The sequence below is a fragment of the Notamacropus eugenii genome, chromosome 1, assembly GCF_028372415.1.
Source record: "Notamacropus eugenii isolate mMacEug1 chromosome 1, mMacEug1.pri_v2, whole genome shotgun sequence".
NCBI classification, from domain to species: domain Eukaryota; kingdom Metazoa; phylum Chordata; class Mammalia; order Diprotodontia; family Macropodidae; genus Notamacropus; species Notamacropus eugenii.
The window spans coordinates 62,944,298-62,968,004 of NC_092872.1; the positions used below are offsets into that span (position 1 = coordinate 62,944,298).

General features: G+C 38.5%; 1 protein-coding gene across 3 annotated transcripts in view; it reads left to right on the top strand.

Annotated features, from left to right (window-relative positions):
• Positions 1–23,707, top strand: part of TBC1D2 (TBC1 domain family member 2) — a 72,859-nt gene that overhangs the window by 3,649 nt on the left and 45,503 nt on the right. For all 3 annotated transcript variants that reach the window (XM_072604247.1, XM_072604237.1, XM_072604230.1), the window contains exons 2-3: positions 546–693; positions 10,256–10,403. In XM_072604247.1, the coding sequence (XP_072460348.1) occupies positions 546–693; positions 10,256–10,403 (296 nt within the window). The remainder of the gene's footprint in view (positions 1–545; positions 694–10,255; positions 10,404–23,707) is intronic.

The window sequence follows — 23,707 nt, forward strand, 5'->3', positions numbered from 1 at the left end:
AGAAACTTTCCTGGTAATTTCTGCATTTTTTGTCTTTCTCCAGACTCTGTGTTTTTCTTTTTTCTTTCTTTTTTTTGTTTTGGAGGGAGGAATGGGGCAAAGCAATAGCTGGTAGGTATCAAAAGACTCAGGCCAGATTGAACTCAGGGCCTCCTGACTTCAGGGCCAGTGCTCTATCCACTGCCCATCTAGCTGGCCCTTCTTATTCTTTTTAAACATAAAATGTTAGTTCTTGCAGTTTCTCAGTTGACTAGAATTACACTGGGCAGAAACCCTCCATTTCATACCTGTGTGAGCTTGGGCAAGTCACTTAACTTTTTAGGCCTCAGTTTCCTTATCTGTAAAAGGCAGGGATTGAACCAGCTGATCTCTGAGGTCCCTTCCAACTCTAACCCTATGATTTTACATTGGAATTTGAGTTATCTTGAAAAGAGATAGTTACCATGCCTTTCTTCCTCTCTTACTCCTTCCTTTAAATAAACATAACAAGAACCAACTTGCTTTACAGGAATCAAATGTTAAATCTAATTTTTGTGACTTCTTAGGCTGTCAACAAACAAACCATGATGTACTGGTTGCAGCAGCTTCAGTGGAAACGTTGGGAATATAACAACAGTCAGCCTAGAATCCTGGCCTCAGGGGTCACCGATGAAGTTTTGCCTGGAAAAGACTCTCCCCTGCACATCACACTAGGTATCAAAAGATAATTTTCCTTCTATTGTGAGCCCTTATCTTTTTACCACATCCTACAGTTGGACTCTTTAATTATGTTGTCATTATGAAAATACTGGGAATTAGGAGAACTCTTGGCAGCAGAAACAGTGCCTACATTTTAAGTCAAATCAAGTCATTTATTAGGTTCCTAACATATGTGTCAGGCATTGTGCTAAGTACTGGGATTACAGCCCCTGCCTGCAAGGAGTTTACATCCTAATGGGAGAGACAGTATTGCAAAATAACTATGTACAAACAAGATATATACAGGATAAATTGGAAACAATCTGCGAGGGAAGGCACAAGCATTAAGAGGACTAGAAAAGGCTTCTTTCAGAAGGTAGGATTTTAGCTGAAACTTGAAGGAAGCCAGGAGGCAGAAGTGAGGAAGGAAAGTATGCCAAGCATGGAAGACACTTATTGAAATTGCACAGAATCCATTGAATGAATGTCTTGTACAAGGAATGGCAAGGAGGCCATTGTCACTGGATCATAATCCAATCTAATAAATGTTTATTAGTTGTGTACTCTGTGTTAGGCACCGTGCTAAGCTCTACAGTTAGTAAAAGCTTAACCCCAACTTCTTGGCACCCCCCCCCCCCCCCCCAAGAAAAAGAGAGAGAGTGGGAAGATACGCAAAATATGCAGGGATTACCAGGAAAGTTTCTCTTTCACAGAATTTAAGCTTCAAACATACACATCACATATCAGATCTTTTTATTCAGAAAATCAACAAATAATAACCAATAATAACCCAACAACTAATAAGCTCTACAATTAATAAACAGTCCCTGTCCTCAAGGAGGTTATAATCTAATGGGGAGGAGAAAACACAGAAAAGGAGGCAGGAAGGGAAGGGGAGTGGGATTAGGGGAATCCTATTCCATGGATGTTCAGAATGGCATGAGTTTCAAGTCCATAGTCCAGTCAGAGGGCTGAGGGCTGAGGGGTGATGTCAGTCAAGGCTTGAGTTAGCGGCATGCTGATGAGATTAGAGGTGATTCTCTTAACATGGGAGGGCCATCTTGTTGAAAACAGAGCAAGGGAGGCAGAATGGAATGATTCATAACAGGCATGTGTAAACTGCATAAAGACTAGAAAGGTAAGGAGGGGACCAAGTTATGAAGGGCTTTAAAAGTCAAACAAAAGATTTATATTTGATCCTGGAAGTAATAGGGAACCACTAAAGTTTGTTGAATTAGAGGGTGGTGGCATAGCTACGCTTCTGGCAGATCACTTTGGCAGCTGGGTAGAAGACAGATAGGAGTGGGGGAAGGCTTGAGGCAGAGATAGCAATCAGAATGCTTTTGTAGTAAGTAGTCCAGCTGTAAGATAAGGAGCTTCAGAGGAGAGAAGAGGCCTTATGGGAGAAATGCTACAAAGGTAGCATCAATGGGACTTACTACTGAAGTCATCCTCTAGGTTGGTGAGAGGACACCCCCTTCCAGTATGTAACAGGCTTCTTACCATGCTCTTTGTTGAGTATGGCACTGTAACAGAGCAAAGCTAACTGGCATTTATAGGGACCAACCTATGACCTTGGCCTCTTTACCACCATATTCTAGAATATTAAGAGTTTATGAATTAGAAAACAGGGAAAAAAGCATTGTTATTAACTGTTAGAAAGGCATGGTCGTAGTTCCATAAATGATACTAACTTGACACTGTCAGCTTGACACTTAACTTATTACTGTGTGTTTAATTTTATCTTCCTGAGCTTTGTAGCTATCTAGAATTCGTTGTGATTTTTCTCATTAATAAAATTGTAATCTCTTTAACGAACTAGTTTGAGCCCTATCCCAGTCATGAAATATTAGTTATTTAATGAAATGAAGGAAGTCTCAAGTCAACAAATATTTATTAAGATCCCTCTATGGGGCAGCCTGTGTGCTAAGATCTGAGGATTACAGAGAAAGGCAAAAACTTGTCCCTGACTTGAGGGAGCTCACAGTATGACAGAGGATCTCAAAATCTGATGTAGAATCATCCTTTCCCAATAGTGGTTACTCTAAATTTTATGTAATTAAATAAATATTAAAAATTACTTCATATATGCAATTCATTAATGAATGAAAAATATCAATAGACATGGACATATGTATTTTGGCTATGATCAATATCACGTCTCATGACCTCTCAGATTCTGGATATTATAGTAGTTGACCACCCCTTGCTTACCTGGAAACTCAAGTTTTACTCCAATTCAATCCATATATTGATGAAAGTCTCTTAAGAGTATTTTTTAGTTTTCTGTCAATATTAGTCATTTCCTTGTCTTTTCTTCATTAATCTTTCCAGAGTACGCTGTACTTCCCAGTTCTTCAGACTTTTCCTAGGATTCACTTCACAAGTTTCTCTAAAACATATCGCAACAGTTATTTCACATTATTTTCTTCCTTTCTGTATCTTCACAGATTCCTCATAGACCATGAGTCAGAGGTGAAACACACACTTCCCTGACACCACAGGGAGAAGTTCTTCACATTAAGTGATTTTCTTAATTTCATAACTGTCAGTACAAACATCCCACTTCGGGACTTTTAAAGAGACTTTCAATATCCATAGGTACTAAGAAATAGATGTCAGAAACAAGAGTTACACCAGTGAATCTCTTATTGTGTACATATTATTTTTTTTAATTTCCCTTACCAAAAATAGAATATCTTCACTTATTCTATCTTCTTTTCTGGTCTATTATTTGTAAGTTGCCTATCATAAGAAAGCCCTCCACAGTTTAACACAGAAGTTGGAGAAATTTTCTCATCTTTACGTGAGAGTGAATCCATTCTCCTTAGTTCTTAAAAGAAGTATAGGAACCCTCCTAGGGGACAAAGGTACTTCAACTCTTAACAACAGCCCAAACCTGGACACATTATTGTACCATGAAAGAGAATATTCAGAAAACATGTCTTACTTGTATACCTTTTTAAAATTGAGAACCTCAGAATGATTTACATATTATTTCAGTAGCAGTAATCATGTACTTTTTATGCAAAGGGAAATTAAAGTACAAAGAAATATAAATACCTTGTCCACAGTCAGATAGGAATTTAAGTACAAAAGAGTTCTCAAACCTGAGTCAGCTTAAAAGCTTTCAAAGCTTTACCCACGTGTAATTAATATATTGCATTTACATATGGATTTATTTTCAAAATGATTTATCTCATTTGATCTTCATAATGCCTTTGTGAAATAGGTGAGCAAATATTACCTCTGTTTTCTAGCTAGGAAAGAGACCATTGCCTTAACGTTTTCTACACCTAAGTAGATCCAGCTAGAAATACTTGTTCTACCACTGGCGTAAAGTCTAGGTTTTCTGGCTTAACATGCAGTACTCCTTCTGATGTATCCACCCCTCTAATGTATAGTGGTTTCTGACCATGATACAGATTCTAGCTGCTTGGTACCTGAGATGCCTGTCATACACAAAGCTAACGATGCTGCCTCATCATCAGTTGCTTTGAAGTAGTGATATTAAATTTGTAGCGACCTATCTGTTCTCTCTTACTAAACCCTTTGTGATGAAAAGTATACATTTGTGAGATAAAAGAAGTAACTGGGGTTAGAGGTTCAGAGTGTGACACTGCAAGAGAATAAAGCCAAGTGGTATTTATAAGGACTAGCCTTCTATGAAATCACTGTCAGCTTCTAATATCCTTGAGCTGCATACAAATTTCTATTTTTGCACTTTAATTCGACTCAAGGATCCTCTTACATGCAGGTTAACTGCGTTTCAGTTTGTATGACTCCTAGTTGCATCTCCTCCTTCCTTCAGCTAGATCACTTAGTTGGTATCCCCAAGCTAGTGTGTGCTCCAGGCTGCTTCTGACACTGATGGGGAGGGAGAGCCCGGGAAGGCATCCTCACAGCTGCAGTCTTTTGGCAGCTTTTCACTGTGGCCATAAGGCCACAGTGTAATGGCATACAAATTAAAATGCTTTGCAAATTTTCACAGTTTTCAATAAATGCTGAAAACTATTTAGGGCCTCCTGACCTCAGGTAGAAAGATAAAAGAAATCTGCAAGAAAAGCATATCACCCATTGTTTGACTCTAATTTGAGATAGGTTAAAAAAAAAAACAAAAAACCATATTCATCACCTTGATACAACTACCGGGAAAAATACATATGCAGTTAAACTTTTAAAACTACTTCCTGTTATGGCTAAATCCAACTCACATGAAAATTAGAAGAGAGAACTTTGGAGCTGCATAGTTTGATTGGCATTTAGAGCAACAAGTTATCTAATAATTTGGATGGGAATCTTTCTAAAGTTTTAAGTCCCTAGAGACTCATTAATAAAGATCCTTTTTACTGAGATGTCTCCCTTCCCCCATTACTCCTCTCCTGTATTTCCAGACCAGTTTCGTAGATGTTTGCATAATAAGTTTGAGCAATTCCAGATGGTTAGAATCAGTCTGGTGACAACCAGAAAACCTTGAGATAACTGAATTCCCACATGACTTGTGCTGGAAGCTGGTTAGCCAGAAAAATCAGAATAATTTTAGTTTCCACACTCCTTTTTCTACTTTGTTTTAACCAGTCCCCTAATTTTATGTGGCATTTTACTCAGAACGTCCTCATATAATGGATGTTCTGTTGTACAGTATTTACACAGAGGGTATACTCTGTATTGCTTTGTCTCCTTAAGCCTATTCATTACTATAAAACATACATTTAAGGCTTTAGGACATGTGCACAATCCCTTTTAATCTCACTGTGCATTATGGCATGTATACTTTCCTTCTTCCCTGTCTCCAATAAGTCACATTCTAATGCTTCATCCTGCTGTGGAGGTGACACAGGACTCTTGGCCGCTGTGCCAGCAGATCACAAATGCTGTCATATCCTAAAGCTATACCAGCTTCAGGTATAGGTCTGGGGACAAATTATGACAGGTAGTGTCACAAATGGGAACTGAACCCTGATCTGCCTGCCCCTGGAATCTAGCACATTCTCCACCAGAGCAAGAATTCCCTCTTTAGCTTCCTAGCAAGTGGCCCTCCTGTACCCACTTAAAGGCCCCAGTGCCAGGGATCTCATTTACCTTCTGAGGCTGCCCATTTCACTTTGAGTTGGTTCTGATGGTTAGAATTTTTCTTTCTCTCAAGAAAAAATATGCCTCTAATTGTACTGATTGTTCTCATTCTGACCTCCAGAGCCAAACAAAACAATTCTAATCTTTTCCCCATGACTGCCCTTCACATATTTGAAGGTAGCTACTGCGTCTCCCATTAAGTCTGCTTAGGAATGGAGTTAGAGTATGATAAGTGGAACAAACAAGGACCTAGAAGAGGGGAAAGTTTGTAGCATGGGTGATCTGGAACTGCTTTGTGAAGGAAGTGGAGTTTGAGTGGTTATATAGTTACAGGGAATTAGTCTGATTGTCAGCTCTTATAGGTGTGATGCTGTGAATCTTACACACACACACACACACACACACACACACACACACACACACACACACACACACACACACACACCCCTTATACTTATATATATATGTATACACATATATTGCATATGTGTTGTATATATATATATATATATATATATATATATATATATATATATATATATATAATATACTTACACCTTATACTCAATTTACTTAGCTTTCCAAAAACACTTATGTCTTCCTATATCATGGTATCTTGAGTACTTTCTTTTTGTTGTTATTTAGTACCCTTTGAGTAGATCCCTACTCACTTGCATTAAATTGTGTTGGTGTATCTCAAGTACATGCTTCTGATCTCTTGTACCACTTACCTCATCTCTTTTACCTGTTTGTGGGCAGAAAGGTCATTTCCATATCGTCTGCTCTCCTCTGTATCTTGCTACGCCCCTAAGATTTATGTGGAATTTCAGATGCCTCTATGTCATGTATGTACAGATATTCCACGGAGAGTTGGGGCCTAGAGCTCTGAGAGAGAGAGAGTTCACAATTTAAAATAAAAGTATGTGAGTCATATACGTGGGTTGAATAATAACCAAACAACAATAATAATAACTGAATCCAATGGAATCAATAAGATCAGTGGAAGAGAGTGGATGGAGAGACCAGAAAAGGGTAAGAATAAAAGCTTGAGGGGTGTTTAGATAAGCCCCTAGAGGCCAGGAACACTCGGCTTATTTATTGTTATATCTCCTTCGGCATCTCAGTGCAGTGACATAACATGTTGGTCATCTAATAAATGTTAGTTGAGTAAATGAATATTGAAATGTAGGATGTGAAAGAAGGAGATGGATGGAAAAGGAGCAGCTACCAGAAATGTAAGAGGTGAAAGAGAGTAAGGTCAAACAAGTGTTTGGAGGTCTTCCAGGTTCTGCTAGGAAGTTTTTATTAGAATGAGGTTTTGGAGTTCTTCTAGATGGTGCTATCAAATTTTGAATGTAACCTTAATAACAAAGAGTTCCTTCTCACCAACCATTCCACAAATGTTGGATACCTAGAGTAGTAGGTATGAAGGAATATGTAAGTAGATCAAAAGTTAGAGGCATCTGCTGCACCAATAAACATTTAGAATCAATTAGATGAGAGTAGGGGTAAACCAGCTCTCACTCTTGGTAAAATATTATACGGTTTAGGGAAGCAGTGGAAATGGAATAATTTTTTAAGGAATACCATGATAGAAAGTGGGAAAGAAACTTCTCAGTTCCTGACAGTTTATGATGAGTCTCAAGAACTTTCCAGTTTTGTAGATAGTGGACAGTGACAGAGATGAGCTAGGACAGTTCACAGGAGCTATTTGGGGAAGACTGTGGTAGAAAGTAGGTTTTATGTGATTAATGGGAGTGGGACCATGACTTTAACTTCCAAGGCACTAGAAACATAGTTGATCAGTGAAGACTCCATGGAGGATCATAGGATCATAGATTTATAGCTGGAAAGGACTTAGAGATCCTGTGCTTCAATCCTCTCATTTTATACATGAGGAAGCTGTGACCCAGAGGTTTAAGTGACTTGCCCATGGTCACTCAAATATTGAGGAAAAGAACTAGTATTTGAGACAGATCTTGAAGGATGGATAATCTTTCAGAAGTTATAAGTAGGAAAAGGGCACCCCAAACAGAGGACACAGGAGGAACACAGAGGCAGTAAGTAGTGTCTGGAGGTATGTAAAAAGGGACAGCAAATGGTAGTTTTTCTGTAAGCTTAGCATGTAAAGGATAGTCATAAGACTGAAAATATAGAGAGGCAGTCAATTATGAGGAGCTTTTTAAGATTTGTATTTTATTTAGTAACCAGTATGAGAAGCCATTAATGGGATAGAATGGTCAAAGAAAGGTGTGTGTGTGTGTGTGTGTGTGTGTGTGTGTGTGTGTGTGTGTGTGTGTGTGTGTGTGTGTGTGTGTTGTAAGATTGGGGAAACCTGAGCATGACTAACAAGATGAAAAGGAATCAGTAGAAAGGGGGAAATTCAAGATATACAAGAAAGAGAGGATGATTGATTGATAAAGCAGGAGGAAGCAGTAGGGGACAAATGCATAAGTGAAGGGGTTGGCCTTGCCACCTCTTCCTCTGAAACTACAGGGAGGAAAGAGGAAAAAAAGTGAAAGTACTTAGGAATTTTAAGGTATGAGAAGTCAAAAGATGACTTTGATCTCTATAAGGGAAAATCATGTCGTTGACTGAGCATAAAGGGTAGAAAGAAATTGTAGGCTTGAGAAGAGACTGAAAGAGATTTAGATTGATTGTGGGAATTTAGATTGTGAACTGGTAAAAATAAAGTAAAAGGATTTCTGAGTAGCAGTGAGTGTATAGTTGAGGTTAAGGTGTCCAAAATAGAGTTCAGTATCTTTCCCACAAAACTTTCCCCTGCGCCAGACTTCCCTATTTTTGTCAAGAGCACCACCATCTTCCCTGCTGCACAACCTGATTTCATCTTAAGTTCCTCACTCACACTTACCCAGCACATCCAGTTTGTTGCCAAGCCTTGATGTTGGTACCTTCACAACAAATTATATACATCCTTTCTTTCCACTCGTAGAGCCACCCCTCTGGTACAAGCCCTCATCACCCCACACCTGGACCACTGCAGCAGCCTGCTGCTTAGTATTCCTGCATCAGGTCTCTTCCTGCTCCAGTCCATCTTCTCCCAGCTGCCAAAGTCATTTTCCTAAAGTATCTCTCACTGTGTCCCCCAACTGTCCGATAAACCCAGTGACTCCTTCTTATTTCCAGAGTCATATATGAAATCCTTTATTTGACTTTTAAAGCCCTTCACAAACTGGTCCCTTCTTACCTTTCCAGTCCTCTCACAGTTTAATCCCCTCCACCTATCCAGCTATACTATCCTTCCTGTTCCTCATACATGACACTTCTCCCAACTCATTGCCTTTTTCTGGTTGTGTCTCATGCTTGGAATGCTTTCTTTCCTCATCTCTACTTCCTGACCTCCCTAGATTCCTTCAGGATTCAGCTGAAATCCCAGCTTCTGCCAAAGGCCTTTCTTGGTCCCCTCTTCACACCCCTCATGACGCCCCTTACTGTTTAGTCCTGCCTTCCTTTTGAAATCTCCTCCCATTTACACTGTATATATCTGGCATGTACATAATTTGCATGTTTTCTCCCCTAGGACTATGTGAGCTTCTTGTATTTACTTTTTTGTTGTTGTTAGATCCCCAGTTCCTAGCCCTGAGTAAACACTTAATAGATACTCGTTTTTATTTATAATAATTATGTTATATATATAATTATTTATAATAAAGTGGGATCAATTTTGAGATCTTATCTATCAGCACTCAGCAGCAAGATCCGAGAACTCAAACAAAAGGGGTAAACCAGAGTTGAGGATTAGCTGAGCAGGAGTCAAAGAAGATCAGAGGGATGATATAGTCTAAATTTGCGGCTAGGGAATTTTGAAGTGGCTGGCCGTTAATCTAAGACTGAGGAAGGGGATAAGTGAAGCCAAGAAGGAGGTGAAGGGAGGGGGGGGAATTGAAAGGAGAGGATAGACTGGAAGAAGTTGGACTAGAGATGAGGAGGGCAAGGAGTGAGGTTAGAGTGGTAGAGGGATAAGAGATTGTTCTCTAAGCGATTTTTGAATCTGGAATTTTAGAGCATATGGTGCCATATAACAGTCAGTTCTAAGGAATGCCTCTGCTGATGTGTGACTGTAATAGAGCAGAGATAGAGGTCTTCAGAAGAGGTCAGCTAGTAAGAAGTGTAATTCCCATGAATGTTGAATTATGGGAGAATGATAGCCAGGGTAGGGAGGAGAAGAGAACTGTGAACCAGGCATTAAAGTGATTGAGGAAAGTCAGGCAGGTAGCCACAGTTCTGAGGGTGGAGGGATGTGACCTGATGACATAAACTTTGAAGAAAGAAGCATTGTTGAGGCATGTTAGCAGTTTGGAGGTATCATTGGGGAGCTGAGTATCCAGACCCCTGCTTCTGGCCTTGTAAATCAGGAGGAATAGGTGAATAGACAGCCTCTCAAAGGAAAGCCAGGCAGATAAAAACATTTAACATTCACTATGAGCTTTTCAAAGCACTATAACATTGGGTCCATTTGTTTCACTTTTCTTTTTTTCTGTAGAACTGGATAATGCAGAAACTGATGAATTTTTCTGCCCTGTGAAAACACCAGCTGGACTAGTAGGCATAGCAGCTGCTTCTCAGCCTGTTCCAGAGATGCCCACTACCCTCCAGAATATTTCCCTCAAACACCTAGGAACTGAAATACAGTAAGTGTTTCGGGAATTGAAATAATTAATCTATTGATTGGTATCTTCTGATACTGCTAAAAACTCTTACATTAAATGAGCTTCACAGTTGCAGCAGGGTGGGGCAGTGGATAGAGTTCTGGGACTGGAGTCACGAAGATCTGAATTCAGATCTTGCCTCAGACACTGACCAGCTGTGTAACTCCAGGTAAATCATTTAACCTCTGTTTGCCTCAGTCTCCTCATCTGCAAAATGGGGATAAAAATATTGTTGGAGGGTTAAATGAGATATTCTTTGTGAAGCACCTAGCAAAGTGTCTGGCACATAGTAAGTGCTATATGTGTGCTAACTCTTATTATTATCATTATTACTTTCATTTGCTATAGTTATAACTACTAGTAGGCAAACTATCAAAACTGTAATGTAGCAAATTAAGGGTTAGAAAAATAAAAATGAGCACAATTCAGATGTTGGAGTGAGAAGGCAGGATAGTGCACTGGGCTTAGATTAGGAGATCTGGGTTCAGATTCTCCCTTAGACACTATGTGATCATAAAGAAATCCTTTACCTTTTTTGTATCATTCTCTGAATGTTTTTATTTGGATGAAGCTGATTATTGAAATACATTCATCAAAATATCAAAAATCAAATTCTTGGATCCCAAGTTAAGAACAGCCCTGACTTGATTTCTCAGAGCCTGTTTCTTCATCTTTAAAATGGAAATGAGAATACTTTTACTACCTAACTTAAATAGTTGTTGTAATAATGCTGCAAACCTTAAAGCATTGTGTAAAATTGTGAATTATTATTTTCCCTGAATGACAACCAATCTTTACTTTCATTTGTACCTCTGGAATATTTCAGTATTCATACCTTCTTGTGATTTCTACTGTTACCAGACCAGTTTGGGCCCTCATCATCTCTGGTCTTGACTCAGACTAACCCTCTAACTGGTCTACCTGTTTTTCATCACTTTCCCTGCCAATTCATCCAGACTATCCATAGTAATCTTCCTAAAGCACCTTTCTCTTCATTTGAAACACTCCTCCTCTAGCTGTGCCCCCCACTCCCCTATAACTGGCATTTATGGTTTGCCACAATTTAGTTCTCACCTGCTTTTTCAGCATTATCTCACATTACTTCCTTTTACCCACCCCTGTTCCAAAAATACTAATTACCATAGTGCCTAGCACATAGTACCTTGTTGCTGACCATCTGCCATTCCTTAAACACACCCTTCATTCTCCTCCTTCTTTATCGTTGCTCCCATGATTTCCTTCACCTGGAATTATCTCACCCATCCTGGCTCTGTTTGTCTCATATGCCCTTCAAGCCATATTGTTCAATGCCTTTTTCACCATGAAATAAATTCTGCTAAAATGCCAGAACACTTTCTACCTCTCCTACTTCAGTTAACATTCTACCTCATTACTTGTTTTTATTCATGCATGTTTTACCTCCATTGCTAGATTTATAATCTAGCTCCATGAGGGCAGACTATGTCTTTTTTATATCCTCGATAGCACCAAGCATATGATAGATGCTTAATAAACGTTTATCTGAATGAACAGATTTATAACTTAGTAGTGCAGTGGAAGAAGGCAATGACAAACCACTCCAGTATCTTTGCCAAGGAAACCCCCTACAGAATTATAAAGAGTTGGACATGACTGAACAACTAAGCGGCAACAACAGATGTGATGAAAAAAGTGCTAGACATGGAGTCAAGAAGAAGTGGATTTGATAAAATATCAGATACTGATAAAATATCAGATACTGATCAGCAGTAGGAACATGGACAAGACAATCTCTGAGATTTCCTCACTTTCCTCATCTGTAAAGTGGGGAGAATAATACCTATAGTACTCAACTTATAGGTTCTTGTGAGGATCAAATGAGATAGCTGGCCTGAGTCATATGGCAAACCTTAAAATGTTATGTGCGACAGCTAGAAATATTATATAAAATTGAAAATAATTACGGCACCTTGTGTGACTTAGTCAGTTGAGTCAAGAGGCCTGTGTTCTAATCCTAGCTCTGCTACTAACTAGCTGGGCACATAAAACTATGCTGACTGGACACACTTCAAATTTATGTTCCATCATCTTAACTGGGCCCTCACTATAGGCAATCTTTTACACCTCTGTAATCAAGTTTGTTCTCCCACTCTCCTCAGCGGCTGTTCCATTCTTGTCTCTCACCAAGCTTCCCCCATTTTAATATCCTTCCACACTCTCAGATTTAGAAGCTCAACTCATATTTCACCAGAAACATTAACTCCATTTACTGACAGCTTCCTCTTCTCTTTGTTTCACGTCACTCTGGCATATTTCCCCCACAATCTTCTCTTTAACCCATCTTATATGAAGAGGTGGCCCGTTTTTTGCCAAGACAAACGTATGTGCATCCTTCACCCTTGATGCCGTTGTCTCCCTTCTTCTCCATTAGATTGTCTTCTCTGTCATTCCCATTCTCTGGTTAGTCTTCAGTGTCTTCCCTATGTACTGGCTCCTTTCCTGCCACCTACAAATACACTCATATAGCCTCTATTCTTAGAAAACCCTCTTTTGATCCTACCTTCCCAGCTAGTTATACCTTTCCTCCTCTTCTCTGCTAAACTCCTTGAGAAAGCCACTACACAGAGTGCTTCCACTTCCTCTCTTCTACAACCCCAGCAATCTGACTTCTGACCTCATCATTCAACTGAAACTGCTTTCTCGAGGCTACCAATGGTCTAACTGCCAAATCTAATGACCTTCTCTTAATCCTCAGTAGAACCAAACTCTACCTTTATAAGCTTTAACAACACGTTGTCTCCCATCTACTTACCATTTTTAAATGTAAAAACAGAAGTAACTGTTCAATGACCCTCTGATAGTAAGCAGGCAAGGCAAAAAACAAAGATATGCAGAGAGGAATTCCTTGTGAATAGTGAGATCTTCAAGATGGTTTTGTGTGTAAATGACCTCATATTGTTTCCATCAAATCCTGAGACACTGCGGATTCTCCAGGGAGAGATCTGTAATTACTCAAAGGAGTTTGGCCTACCCATCCAAGGAAAGAGCAAATGTGGGTGAAAAATATCTTGCAGATTTCAACATGCATCTGAATGGACACCTTATAAACCTTATCCAGTAGCATCTATATCTGACAGTATAAATGAGCAATGAGTTGGGCTCAGAGATGAGAAGAAGAGTTGGCTGGATTGCTTGTGAAGAGCAAAAAGTACTTCTCCTGACTCTGAGCTTCCCCAGAAAGCAAAGATTCTCTTTTTCAGTATAAACACTTGACTGGTACTACTTTGTGGCAGCAAGACTTAGAACACCACTGCTCCAAAGAACTAAATGATGAAGAAGAAGGAAGAAGATAAAGCCAGAAGGAAACTGTAGACTGGTCACATGGTAAAAGGGAGGAATAATGGTGGATGGCGAGAGTATTTGCAGTATCCTCTTCATGTTACAAGAAATCAGAGGACTTGGACATATTCAGTGGACTCCTAAATAGAAGATTCACAAGTGTGACTTGTGATTTGTGTTGTTGGAGAGAATTCTCAAATCAGTGAGATCACAGATTGGTTTGAATTTGAGATTAATTCCACAACAGCATTTTGCATTTAAATAAACATTGTATGAAATGAAGCTATTGGATAGTTTATAAGAATTGTAATTTGAGTAAGGCAGCTAGGTGGGTCAGTGAATAGAGCATTGTGTCTGGAGTCAGGAAGACCTGAGTTCAAATGTGGTATCAGATATTTAATAGCTATATGACCCTGGGCAAGTCTCTTATCCCTGTTTGCCTCACTTTCCTCATCTGCAAAATGAACTGGAGAAGGAAATGGCAAACCACTCCAGTATCTTTGCTAAGAAAACCCCAAATTAGGTCATGAAGAGTCAGGTACGGCTGAAACAACTGAACAACAGCAAATCTGAGTAAATGTTTAAAAAATTGAAAAATTTCCATTTGAGTCCTGTGTTTACATTTTTCATGAAATGAGCTTGCCATCCCTTTCACTAAAATGACTGTATTAGTGCTCCACTGAAGTGATTCATTGTAGTGTAAAAGTGAGCTTGCATTTCCTATCAAGAGGGCAAGGCTTTAAATAGAGCCCTATCAATGAAATAATAATAGCTAATAATGATGATGACGATGATAGTAATAATAGCTAGCACTTTAATCTTTACCATATCCCAGTTATAAGAGCTGTTATTGCCCCCATTTTACAGGTAAGGAAATAGATATAGGCTAAGTGACTTACTCAGAACATACAGCTTCTAAGCTTGTATGATCCTGGATTTGAACTCACCAAGTACTGAGTTCTTTCCACTGTGCAATCAGCCTAACTAGCTAGCTGACAGGTAAAGATATTCATCACCAAAGCGTTGGCTACCAAGTGTTTTTATTTTGGTTACATCACTAATTAAACCACCTACTAAGCTGTAAAGAGGTCATGAACTACCTTAGTAGAAGGAATGACAGAGATAGAATCATGGACTCCCTAGGAAGTAAAGAAGTACATAGTTCCTTCTCCCTCTTTTCCACTTGGCGCTGTTCTTTAAGGAGTCTGGCATCAAGCCAGCCTCCAGAGCCCTTGCAGAGCTCAGAATAATCAAGGAGGCAACCAAAAAGTTCATTGGACACCAGCCAGATCATATATCAAGATCAAAAGGAACTTGGGTAAACTAAGAGTCAGGGAGTGTAAGGTTAATTGAAGAGCCAAGTCTCAATGCACAGTTTTAGTTAGGGAATCAATAAGAGGACAAAACCTATGCCATCCAGCTAGTTGGGAAATTTTCTTTTGGTCAGAGCTAGAAATGTTCCTGATATGCAACCAGTCTTAATGTGAGGAAATTGCTCATTGTTTCATCTAAAGTCACTGGGGAGAGAGCAAGCATCTCAGTGGGCCATCACAGCAATACCACATGTTAGTGCCATAAAGAAAAGGAGTGATCTGTTTTGTACATAGTTGTTTGTATCAAAGCCTCAAACTAAAAAAAGAATAGCAAGTAAATTACCAGCCATCAATTTTTTCTTAAATTTAATGTCTCCAGTCAGACCATTTCCACATACAGTGTTTTTTGTTTAATATTTCCTGTCATCAAACAGAGAAGTTCTGTTTGGAACTTGTGGAATTTGAGGTGCTTTGGGACACCTAGAGGGACTTATCCACAATGTAACAGACAACAAACATCATCATGCTATGCTCACATGTGATACAGCATGCAGTGGCAGAGACAAAACTGGAATCCTAATCTTGTTCTTTACTACATCATTCTAGTTTGTCTTATTTTTAATTTCAATTGATAGCTTTTGCTGATATAGATGTTTCAGTGAATTTTTCATCAGTACAACTTTCTCTTTATTCTAATGCCAACAGATCTTGTTTAAATAAATCCAACCAGTGTCAGTAAGATAATTTAAAAGTGGAAGTGACAAAATTAAAACATAGATCAAGAAAAAGGAAGGAAATCTTTGGAGATAAAACAGTCACTTCCTCCTAAAGCCATTTATAATAAGCTACAGGAAATTTGGGGCAAGAACATAAAGGCTGAAGTGCTCAGGATTTTGCAGAAACAAGAACACTATGTACTCTTGCCCATATCTCCAGAGTGTGTAGTTAATTGATAAACTTTAGCGACGTTACTATATACATACACACAGAGACACTGTCAGGAAAGCATTCATTTATTCATGAATTCACAGTTATACACATAGAGCTCATAGTTAATAAAGACACTGTTCTTTAAGAAAATATAAAACAGGGGTGGAGCTAAGATGGCAGAGTGAGAGCAACTGCTCACCTAAGCTCTTAGACAAATTTCTTCAGATACCTCTAAAAAGAGAATCTGACCAAATTTTGGAGGTGCAGAATCCAATAGGAGACAGACTGGCAGATTCACATCCCAGGACAGACTGGAAGGTCGACGGGAAGGATCTGTTCCGTGAGGGTGAGCCTACAGCGCACAGTGTGGCGTGTCCAAGAGGGCCCCGGGGAAGCCAGAGGCAGCCGCAGGAGGAACTGATGGAGCAGCAGCCCAGGGTGAGAGACCAGCAGAGCCAAGCAAGTGACAACCGCTGAGCCCCGGATATCAGCTGCAGCAGCTCCTGAAACTTTCAGCCCTCAGATCCAGTGTTTGTAAGTCACCTACTAGAACTTCCAGGAGCTTAAATGGCAGAGTGACCGGTAAATTCTCTCTCCTTCCCCCTTGTTGACCTCAAAAGAAACATAAAATATTTCCCCAGAAAAATCCCAGATCAGTAGGCACAATGAAGGGGCAAACAGTCTCATAACACTTGAGGCTAAGAAAATAGCTAAAGGGGATTCCTCTTACTGTGACAGAGGTGAACCGGAGGGAGAGGGGCTCCAGGGTGGTGGAAACTTGCTCTAGGACCCAGGCATGCCTCAGTGCTAGGAGAGGAGGTCCAGGGGAAGTAGAAACTCGCTCTAGGACCCAGGCATGCCTCAGCGCTCCAAGGGAAACAGGAAGACAATAGGACAGCCAGGATCACCAACCCCTGAGCTTGCCTTTGCCTCAGCTCAGCTGAGGAGATCTCTTAGGACCAGACCACCCCTCCCCCACACTTAAGAAGCTAGCCCCAGGGCTGATGGGGAAACACAAAACAAAAAGATAAAAAGGCATCTGCCCTTAGCTTTTTTATACCAGTCAGCTCAACACCAAGTTCAGTAGCTTCTAACTGAAAGAACCAGAAGCCACAACACAAGTCATCATCATGCGCAAGAAAAAGCAAAACAAGGGTGAAAAAATCATAGAATCTTTCTGTAGGGACAAGGACCAAAAGAAGTATACCAAAGAGGTCAGTAGTGAGACTGTACTCCCATCTGAAACTTCAGAAGGGACCGTGAACTGCTCACATGCACAAACATCTCTCCTGGAACAGCTGAAGAAGGAAATAGAAGAAAAACTGGCCAATGATTTTAAAAGTATGAAAAAAGGATTCACTGAGGAGAACATCTCTTTAAAAAGGAAAATTGAACAAATGGAAAAGGAAGCACAAAACTTAACTGGGAAAATTAGACAGATGGAAAAGGAAGTACAAAAACTAAATGGAGAAAATAACTCCTTAAAAGGAACAATTAGGCAGATGGAAAAGGAGATGCAAAAGTTAACTGAAGAAAACAATTTGATGAAAATTAGAATTGGGCAAGTAGAAACTAATGACTCTATGAGACATTAAGAATCAGTCAAACAAAATCTAAAGAATGAAAAGATTGAAGAAAATGTAAAATATCTAACTGGAAAAACAACTGACCTGGAAAATAGATCCAGGAGAGGAAATTTAAGAATTAATGGCCTACCAGAAAGCCACAATGAAAAAAAGAGTCTGGATAATATCTTCCAAGAAATCATCAAGGAAAACTGCCCAGAAGTGCTCAATCCAGAGGGCAAAAGAGTCATCGAAAGAATCCACCGTTCACCTCCCAAAAGGGCTCCCAAACTTAAAACCCCAAGAAATATTGTTGCCAAATTCCAGAACTATCAAGTGAAGGAGAAAATGCTACAGGCAGCCAGAAGGAAACCATTCAGATATCGAAGAGCAACAGTCAGGATCACACAGGACCTTGCAGCTTCTACATTAAAAGATCAAAGGAATTGGAATATGATATTCTGTCAGGCAAAGGAGCTGGGACTACAACCAAGGATCAGTTACCCAGCAAAGTTGAGCATAACATTTCAGGCAAAGAGATGGACATTCAACGAAATTAGGGATTTCCAGACCTTCCTGACAAAAAGGCCAGAACTCAATAGAAAATTCGATCTTCAAGCACAGGTCTCAAGAGAGACATAAAAAGGTAAACAGGGGAAAAGGAAAACTTGATACTCAAGTTGGGCAAACTGTTTACCTCCCTATAAGGGAAGATGATACTTGTTAATCCTTAGAATTGTACACCTGTTGGGAAATGCAAAAGGGATATACACAGAGAGAACGGGTATAAAGTAAATGATGTGATGACAAAAATATGATTTAAGCGTGCAAAGGAGATGTGAAAAGGAGGAAGCAGAAAATGGTAAACTGCATCACAAGAAGAAGTACAAAATTATAGTCGAAGGAAAGAGGGGAGAGAGATGCGCATTGTTTGAGAGGTACTCTCATCTGATTTGGTTTAAGGAGGGAGCAATAAATTTAAGTATGTAAATCTAGCTCAATAGTCAGTAGGAGGGGAAGGGGAAGAAAGGGGAGAGGAAGCCAAAAAGGAGGGAAGAAGTAAGGATAAAGGGGAGTAAAAGAGGGGGCTGAAAGAAGGAAGGGAAGACTGCAGGAGGTGGTGGTGAAAAGTAAAAACTATTGAGGAGGGGAAGGGAGATGGGAGAACTAAAAGCACAAGTAGTGGGAAAGAGGTTGGAGGGGAGGACACAGATTGTAATCATAACTGTGAATGTGAATGGAATGAATTCTTCCATAAAATGGAGACGGATAGCAGAATGGATTAAAAGCCATAATCCAACAAAATGTTGTTTACAAGAAACACATTTGAAATGGGGGGATACACACAGGAAAAAGTAAAAGGTTGGAGCAGAATATATTGTGCTTCAGCAGATGTAAGAAAAGCAAAAAAAAAAAAAAAAAGAGGTAGCAATCCTAATCTCAGACAAAGGAAAAGCAGAAATAGATCTATTTAGCACAATATATTCACTGTTTATTGTGCCTTTTATCCTGCTAAAAGGCACAATAAACAGTGAAGCAATATCATTACTAAACATGTATGCTCCAAGTGGTATAGCATCCAGATTCTTAGAGGAGAGGTTGAGGGAGTTGAAGGAAGAAATAGACAGCAAAACTATACTAGCAGAGGACCTCAACCTCCCCCTCTCTGAACTTGATAAATCTAATCTCAGAATAAATAAGAAAGAGGTTAAAGAGGTAAATAAAACTTTAGATAAGGTAGACATGATAGATCTCTGGAGAAAATTGAATGGGAATAGAAAGAAATATACCTTTTTCTCAGCAGTACATGGCACATATACAAAAGTTGACCATATTCTAGGGCATAAAAACCTCAATCCAGTGCAGAAAGGCAGAGATAGTCAATGCATCATTCTCAGATCATAATGCAATAAAAATTATATGTAGTAGAAGGCCATAGAAAGATAAACCAAAAATTAATTGGAAACTAAATAATCTAATCCTAAAGAAGAAGTGGGTTAAACAAGAAATCAGAGAAACAATCAACAACTTCATTCAAGAAAATGACAATAACAAGACAACCTACCAAATCTTAGGGGATACTGCAAAGGCAGTTCTTAGGGGAAATCTTATATCTTTGAATGCCTACATGAATGAAATAGAGAAAGAGGAGATTAATGACTTGGGTATGCAGCTGAAAAAGCTAGAAAAAGAACAAATTGAAAATCCCCAAGTAAATACCAAATTAGAAATACTGAAAACCAAAGGAGAGATTAATAAAATTGAAATTAAGAAAACTATTGAATTAATAAATAAAAACCAATCATTGGTCTTATGAAAAAACTAATAAAATTGATAAACCTTTGGTCAATCTGATTTAAAAAAAGAAAGAAAACCAAATTACTAAAATCAAAAATGAAAGGGGTGAACTCATCTCCAATGAGGAGGAAATTAAAACAATAATTAGAAATTACTTTGGCCAACTTTATGCCCATAAATTTGAAAATCTAAATGAGATGGATGAGTATTTTAAAAAATACAAATTTCCCAGATTAACAGAAGAGGAAGTTGAATACTTAATACTTGAATACTTAATATTGATATTTAATACTTAAGTTGAATACTGTCTCAGAAAAAGAAATTGAACAAGCCATCAATGAACTCCCCAGGAAAAAATCTCCAGGGTCGGATGAATTTACAAGTGAATTCTATCAAACTTTTAAAGAACAGTTAATTCCAATACTGTATATTTTTGAAAATTGGGGAAGGAGTCCTCCCAAATTCTTTTTATGATACAAATATGGTTTTGATACCTAAACCAGAGAGAGACAAAACAGAGAAAGAAAATTACAGACCAATTTCTCTAATGAATATAGATGCAAAAATTTTAAATAAGATTTTAGCAAAATGAATACAGCAAATTATCACGAGAATAATACATTATCATCAGGTAAGATTCATACCAAGAATGCAGGGCTGGTTCAGTATTAGGAAAAGTATTAGCTTTATCGACCATATCAGCAACAAAACTAACAGAAATCACATGATTATCTCAATACACACAGAAAAAGCTTTTGACAACATATAACACCCATTCCTATTAAAATCAATGGAGAGCATAGGAATAAAGGGAACTTACCACAAAATAATAAGCAGTATCTATCTAAAACCTTCTGCAAGCATTATATGCAATGGTGATAAGCTAGATGCATTTCCAGTAAGATCAGGGGTGAAACAAGGATGTCCATTATCACAACTATTATTCAATATGATACTAGAAATGTTAACTATAGCAGTTAGACAAGATAAAGAAATTGAAGGAATTAGAATAGGCAAAGAAGAAACTAAGTTGTCACTTTTTGCAGATGATATGATGATATACTTAGAGAATCCCGGAGATTCAAGTAAAAAACTACTTGAAACAATAAACAACTTTGGCAAAGTTACAGGTTACAAAATAAATCCACACAAATCTTCTGCATTTCTGTATATTAGTAACAAAGCCCAACCGCAAGAGATAGAAAAAGAAATCTCATTTAAAGGTAGGGTAGACACTATAAAATATTTGGGAGTTTATCTGCCAAAACAAACCCAGGGACTATATGAACACAACTACAACACACTTTTCACACAAATAAAGTCGTATCTAAGTAAGTGGAAAAACATCAGTTGCTCATGAGTAGACCAAGTCAATATAATAAAAATAATAAATCTACCTAAATTTATTTATTTAGTGCCATACCAATTAAACTATCAGATAATTATTTTCTAGAACTGGAAAAAATAGTATCAAAATTCATCCGGATGAACAAAAGGTTCAGAATACTAAGGGGACTAATGAAAAGAAATGCTAGCCCTACCAGATCTCAGATTGTATTATAAAGCAGCAATTATCAAAACTACTTGGTACTGGCTGAGAAACAGAAGGGTAGACAAGTGGAATAGGCTAGGTACTCAAGACACAGTAGGCAATGAATATAGCAATCTACTGTTTGATAAACCCAAGCACCCCAGCTTCTGGGCTAAGAACTCACTGTTAAACAAAAATTGCTGGGAAAACTGGATAAAAGTGTGGCGGAAATTAGGCATAGACCAATACCTGACACCGTACACAAGAATAAAATCCAAATAAGTACACGATCTAGGTATAAAGATGGATACTATGGACAAATTGGTGGAGCAAGGAATAGTTACATTTATCAGATTTAAGGAGAAGGGAAGAATTTTTAACCAGAGGGAGAAAGCATTATGAAGTGCAGGATGGATAATTTTGATTACATTAAACTGAAAAGGTTTTGCACAACCAAACCCAATGCAACCAAAATTTGAAGAGGTGTAGAAAACTGAGAAAGAATTTTTACAGCTAATCTTGAGGATAAAGGCCTCATTTCTAGAATATATAGAAAACTGAGTCAAATGTATAAAACTACAAGTCATTCCCCAGTTGATAAATGGTCAAAGGATATGAACAGGCAATTTTCAGAGGAAGAAATTAAAAATATCTCTAGTCATGTGAAAAAATGCTCTAAAAGAAAATATAAAACAAAAAATAAATAATGGAGTTGAAACCCCAGATAAAAATGAGGAAATGGTAAGAGATCAACTAAGTGCTCTCAATGAGTTACATCACCAAACCTTAGCTAAACTACATCCCAGGATGCTGAAAGAACTTGAAAATATTATTTCTGAGCCATTGTTGCTGAAAGTATGGAGAGTGAGCCTTTGAGGAAGGGAATAAGCATTTATATGGCACCTACTATATCCCAGACACTGTGTTAAGCACTTTACAAATGTTATCTCACCAACCCTACAAGGTAGGTGCTATCATTATCCTCATTTTGCCTTTGAGGAAATTGAAGCAAGCAGAGGTTAAATGATTTGCTCAGAGACACAGAACTAGTAAGCAAAGCTAAATTTGAACTCGTCTTCCTGACTCTAGACCTAGCTGTCTTATAACATATATTACCATAGGAAGATTTTATAGAATGATAGATCTCAAGCTGGAAGGGATATCTCAGGCCATGTAGTCCAATTCCTCATCCTACAGGAGAAAAAACTGAGTCCCAGAGCAATGAGACTTGTCCAGGTTCACAGAGATAGGATTTGAATAGAAAAAGGGAATAGCAACTACTTTGCAGTATGACGTTTCATCAAGAACCAGCTCATCAAGAAAATATGTTGATGAGCTGGAGAACATCCATAAGAAAACAAATTAGGGAAGGTCTCAACTTCATGCTATGTGAGGATCAAGAGGAAGAACTGGTTGTTTAGATTGAAGAACAGAAGGTGGGGGTTGGGGTAACAGGGAGAAAACATGATAGGTATCATCAAATATTGGACGTGGCCTCATGTGGAAGAGGGAATTCATTTACTGTGCTCTGCTCCAGAGTGCTGAACTAGACTTGAAAACAGGCCTGTCTTATTCCATGTCTGGTTCTCTGGTTTTTATGCCTGGTTTCTTTAAAATTAGAGCCATCTAAAAGTGAAACGGTCTGCCTAGGCGTAGTGAGTTCCCATCAGTGAAGGTCCATTGAAGCTCAGTTGGTCACTGCAAATCGTTCTTTGTCCTTCTCTTCACATCAGTTCATAGAAGCCTTAGGTTTTTTCTGAATTCCTTCATATTTTTCTTTTCTTACAGTACAGTAGGATCCATTATACCTCGTTCAGTCATCCCCTGGTTGATGGGCACCCATTTTCTTTCCTTCTACTTCTTGGCTACTACAGAAAGTGTTACTATGAATAGTTTTGAACGTATGAGTTTTTTCCTTAGTCTTACACCTCATTGATCCAGTAGTAATGTCACTAGGTAAAAGTATATACACAGTTTAGTGACTTACTTTAATCTAACTAGATACTTCAGACACTTTTCATATAATCTAACAAACGTTATTAGCGCAATCATACTTTTCCTACATGTCTTATTTCAGTGGAATTGGACTTTAATTTGCTTTTGCAGTTACCTATTGCATCAATATAATAAGCCATTTCAGTTATTCAAATAGCTGTAACAGTTTATTAATGACAATAGCAGACATATAGTGCTTTAAATCAGTTTATACTTTCTCTCATCTGTGCCTCACAATAGCACCTTAAGGTGAGTGAAGCACATGTTACCTCAGTTTTGCTTAAGAGAAAATTATAGCTCACAGGATTTAAATGGCCTGTCCAGGGATCACATGTA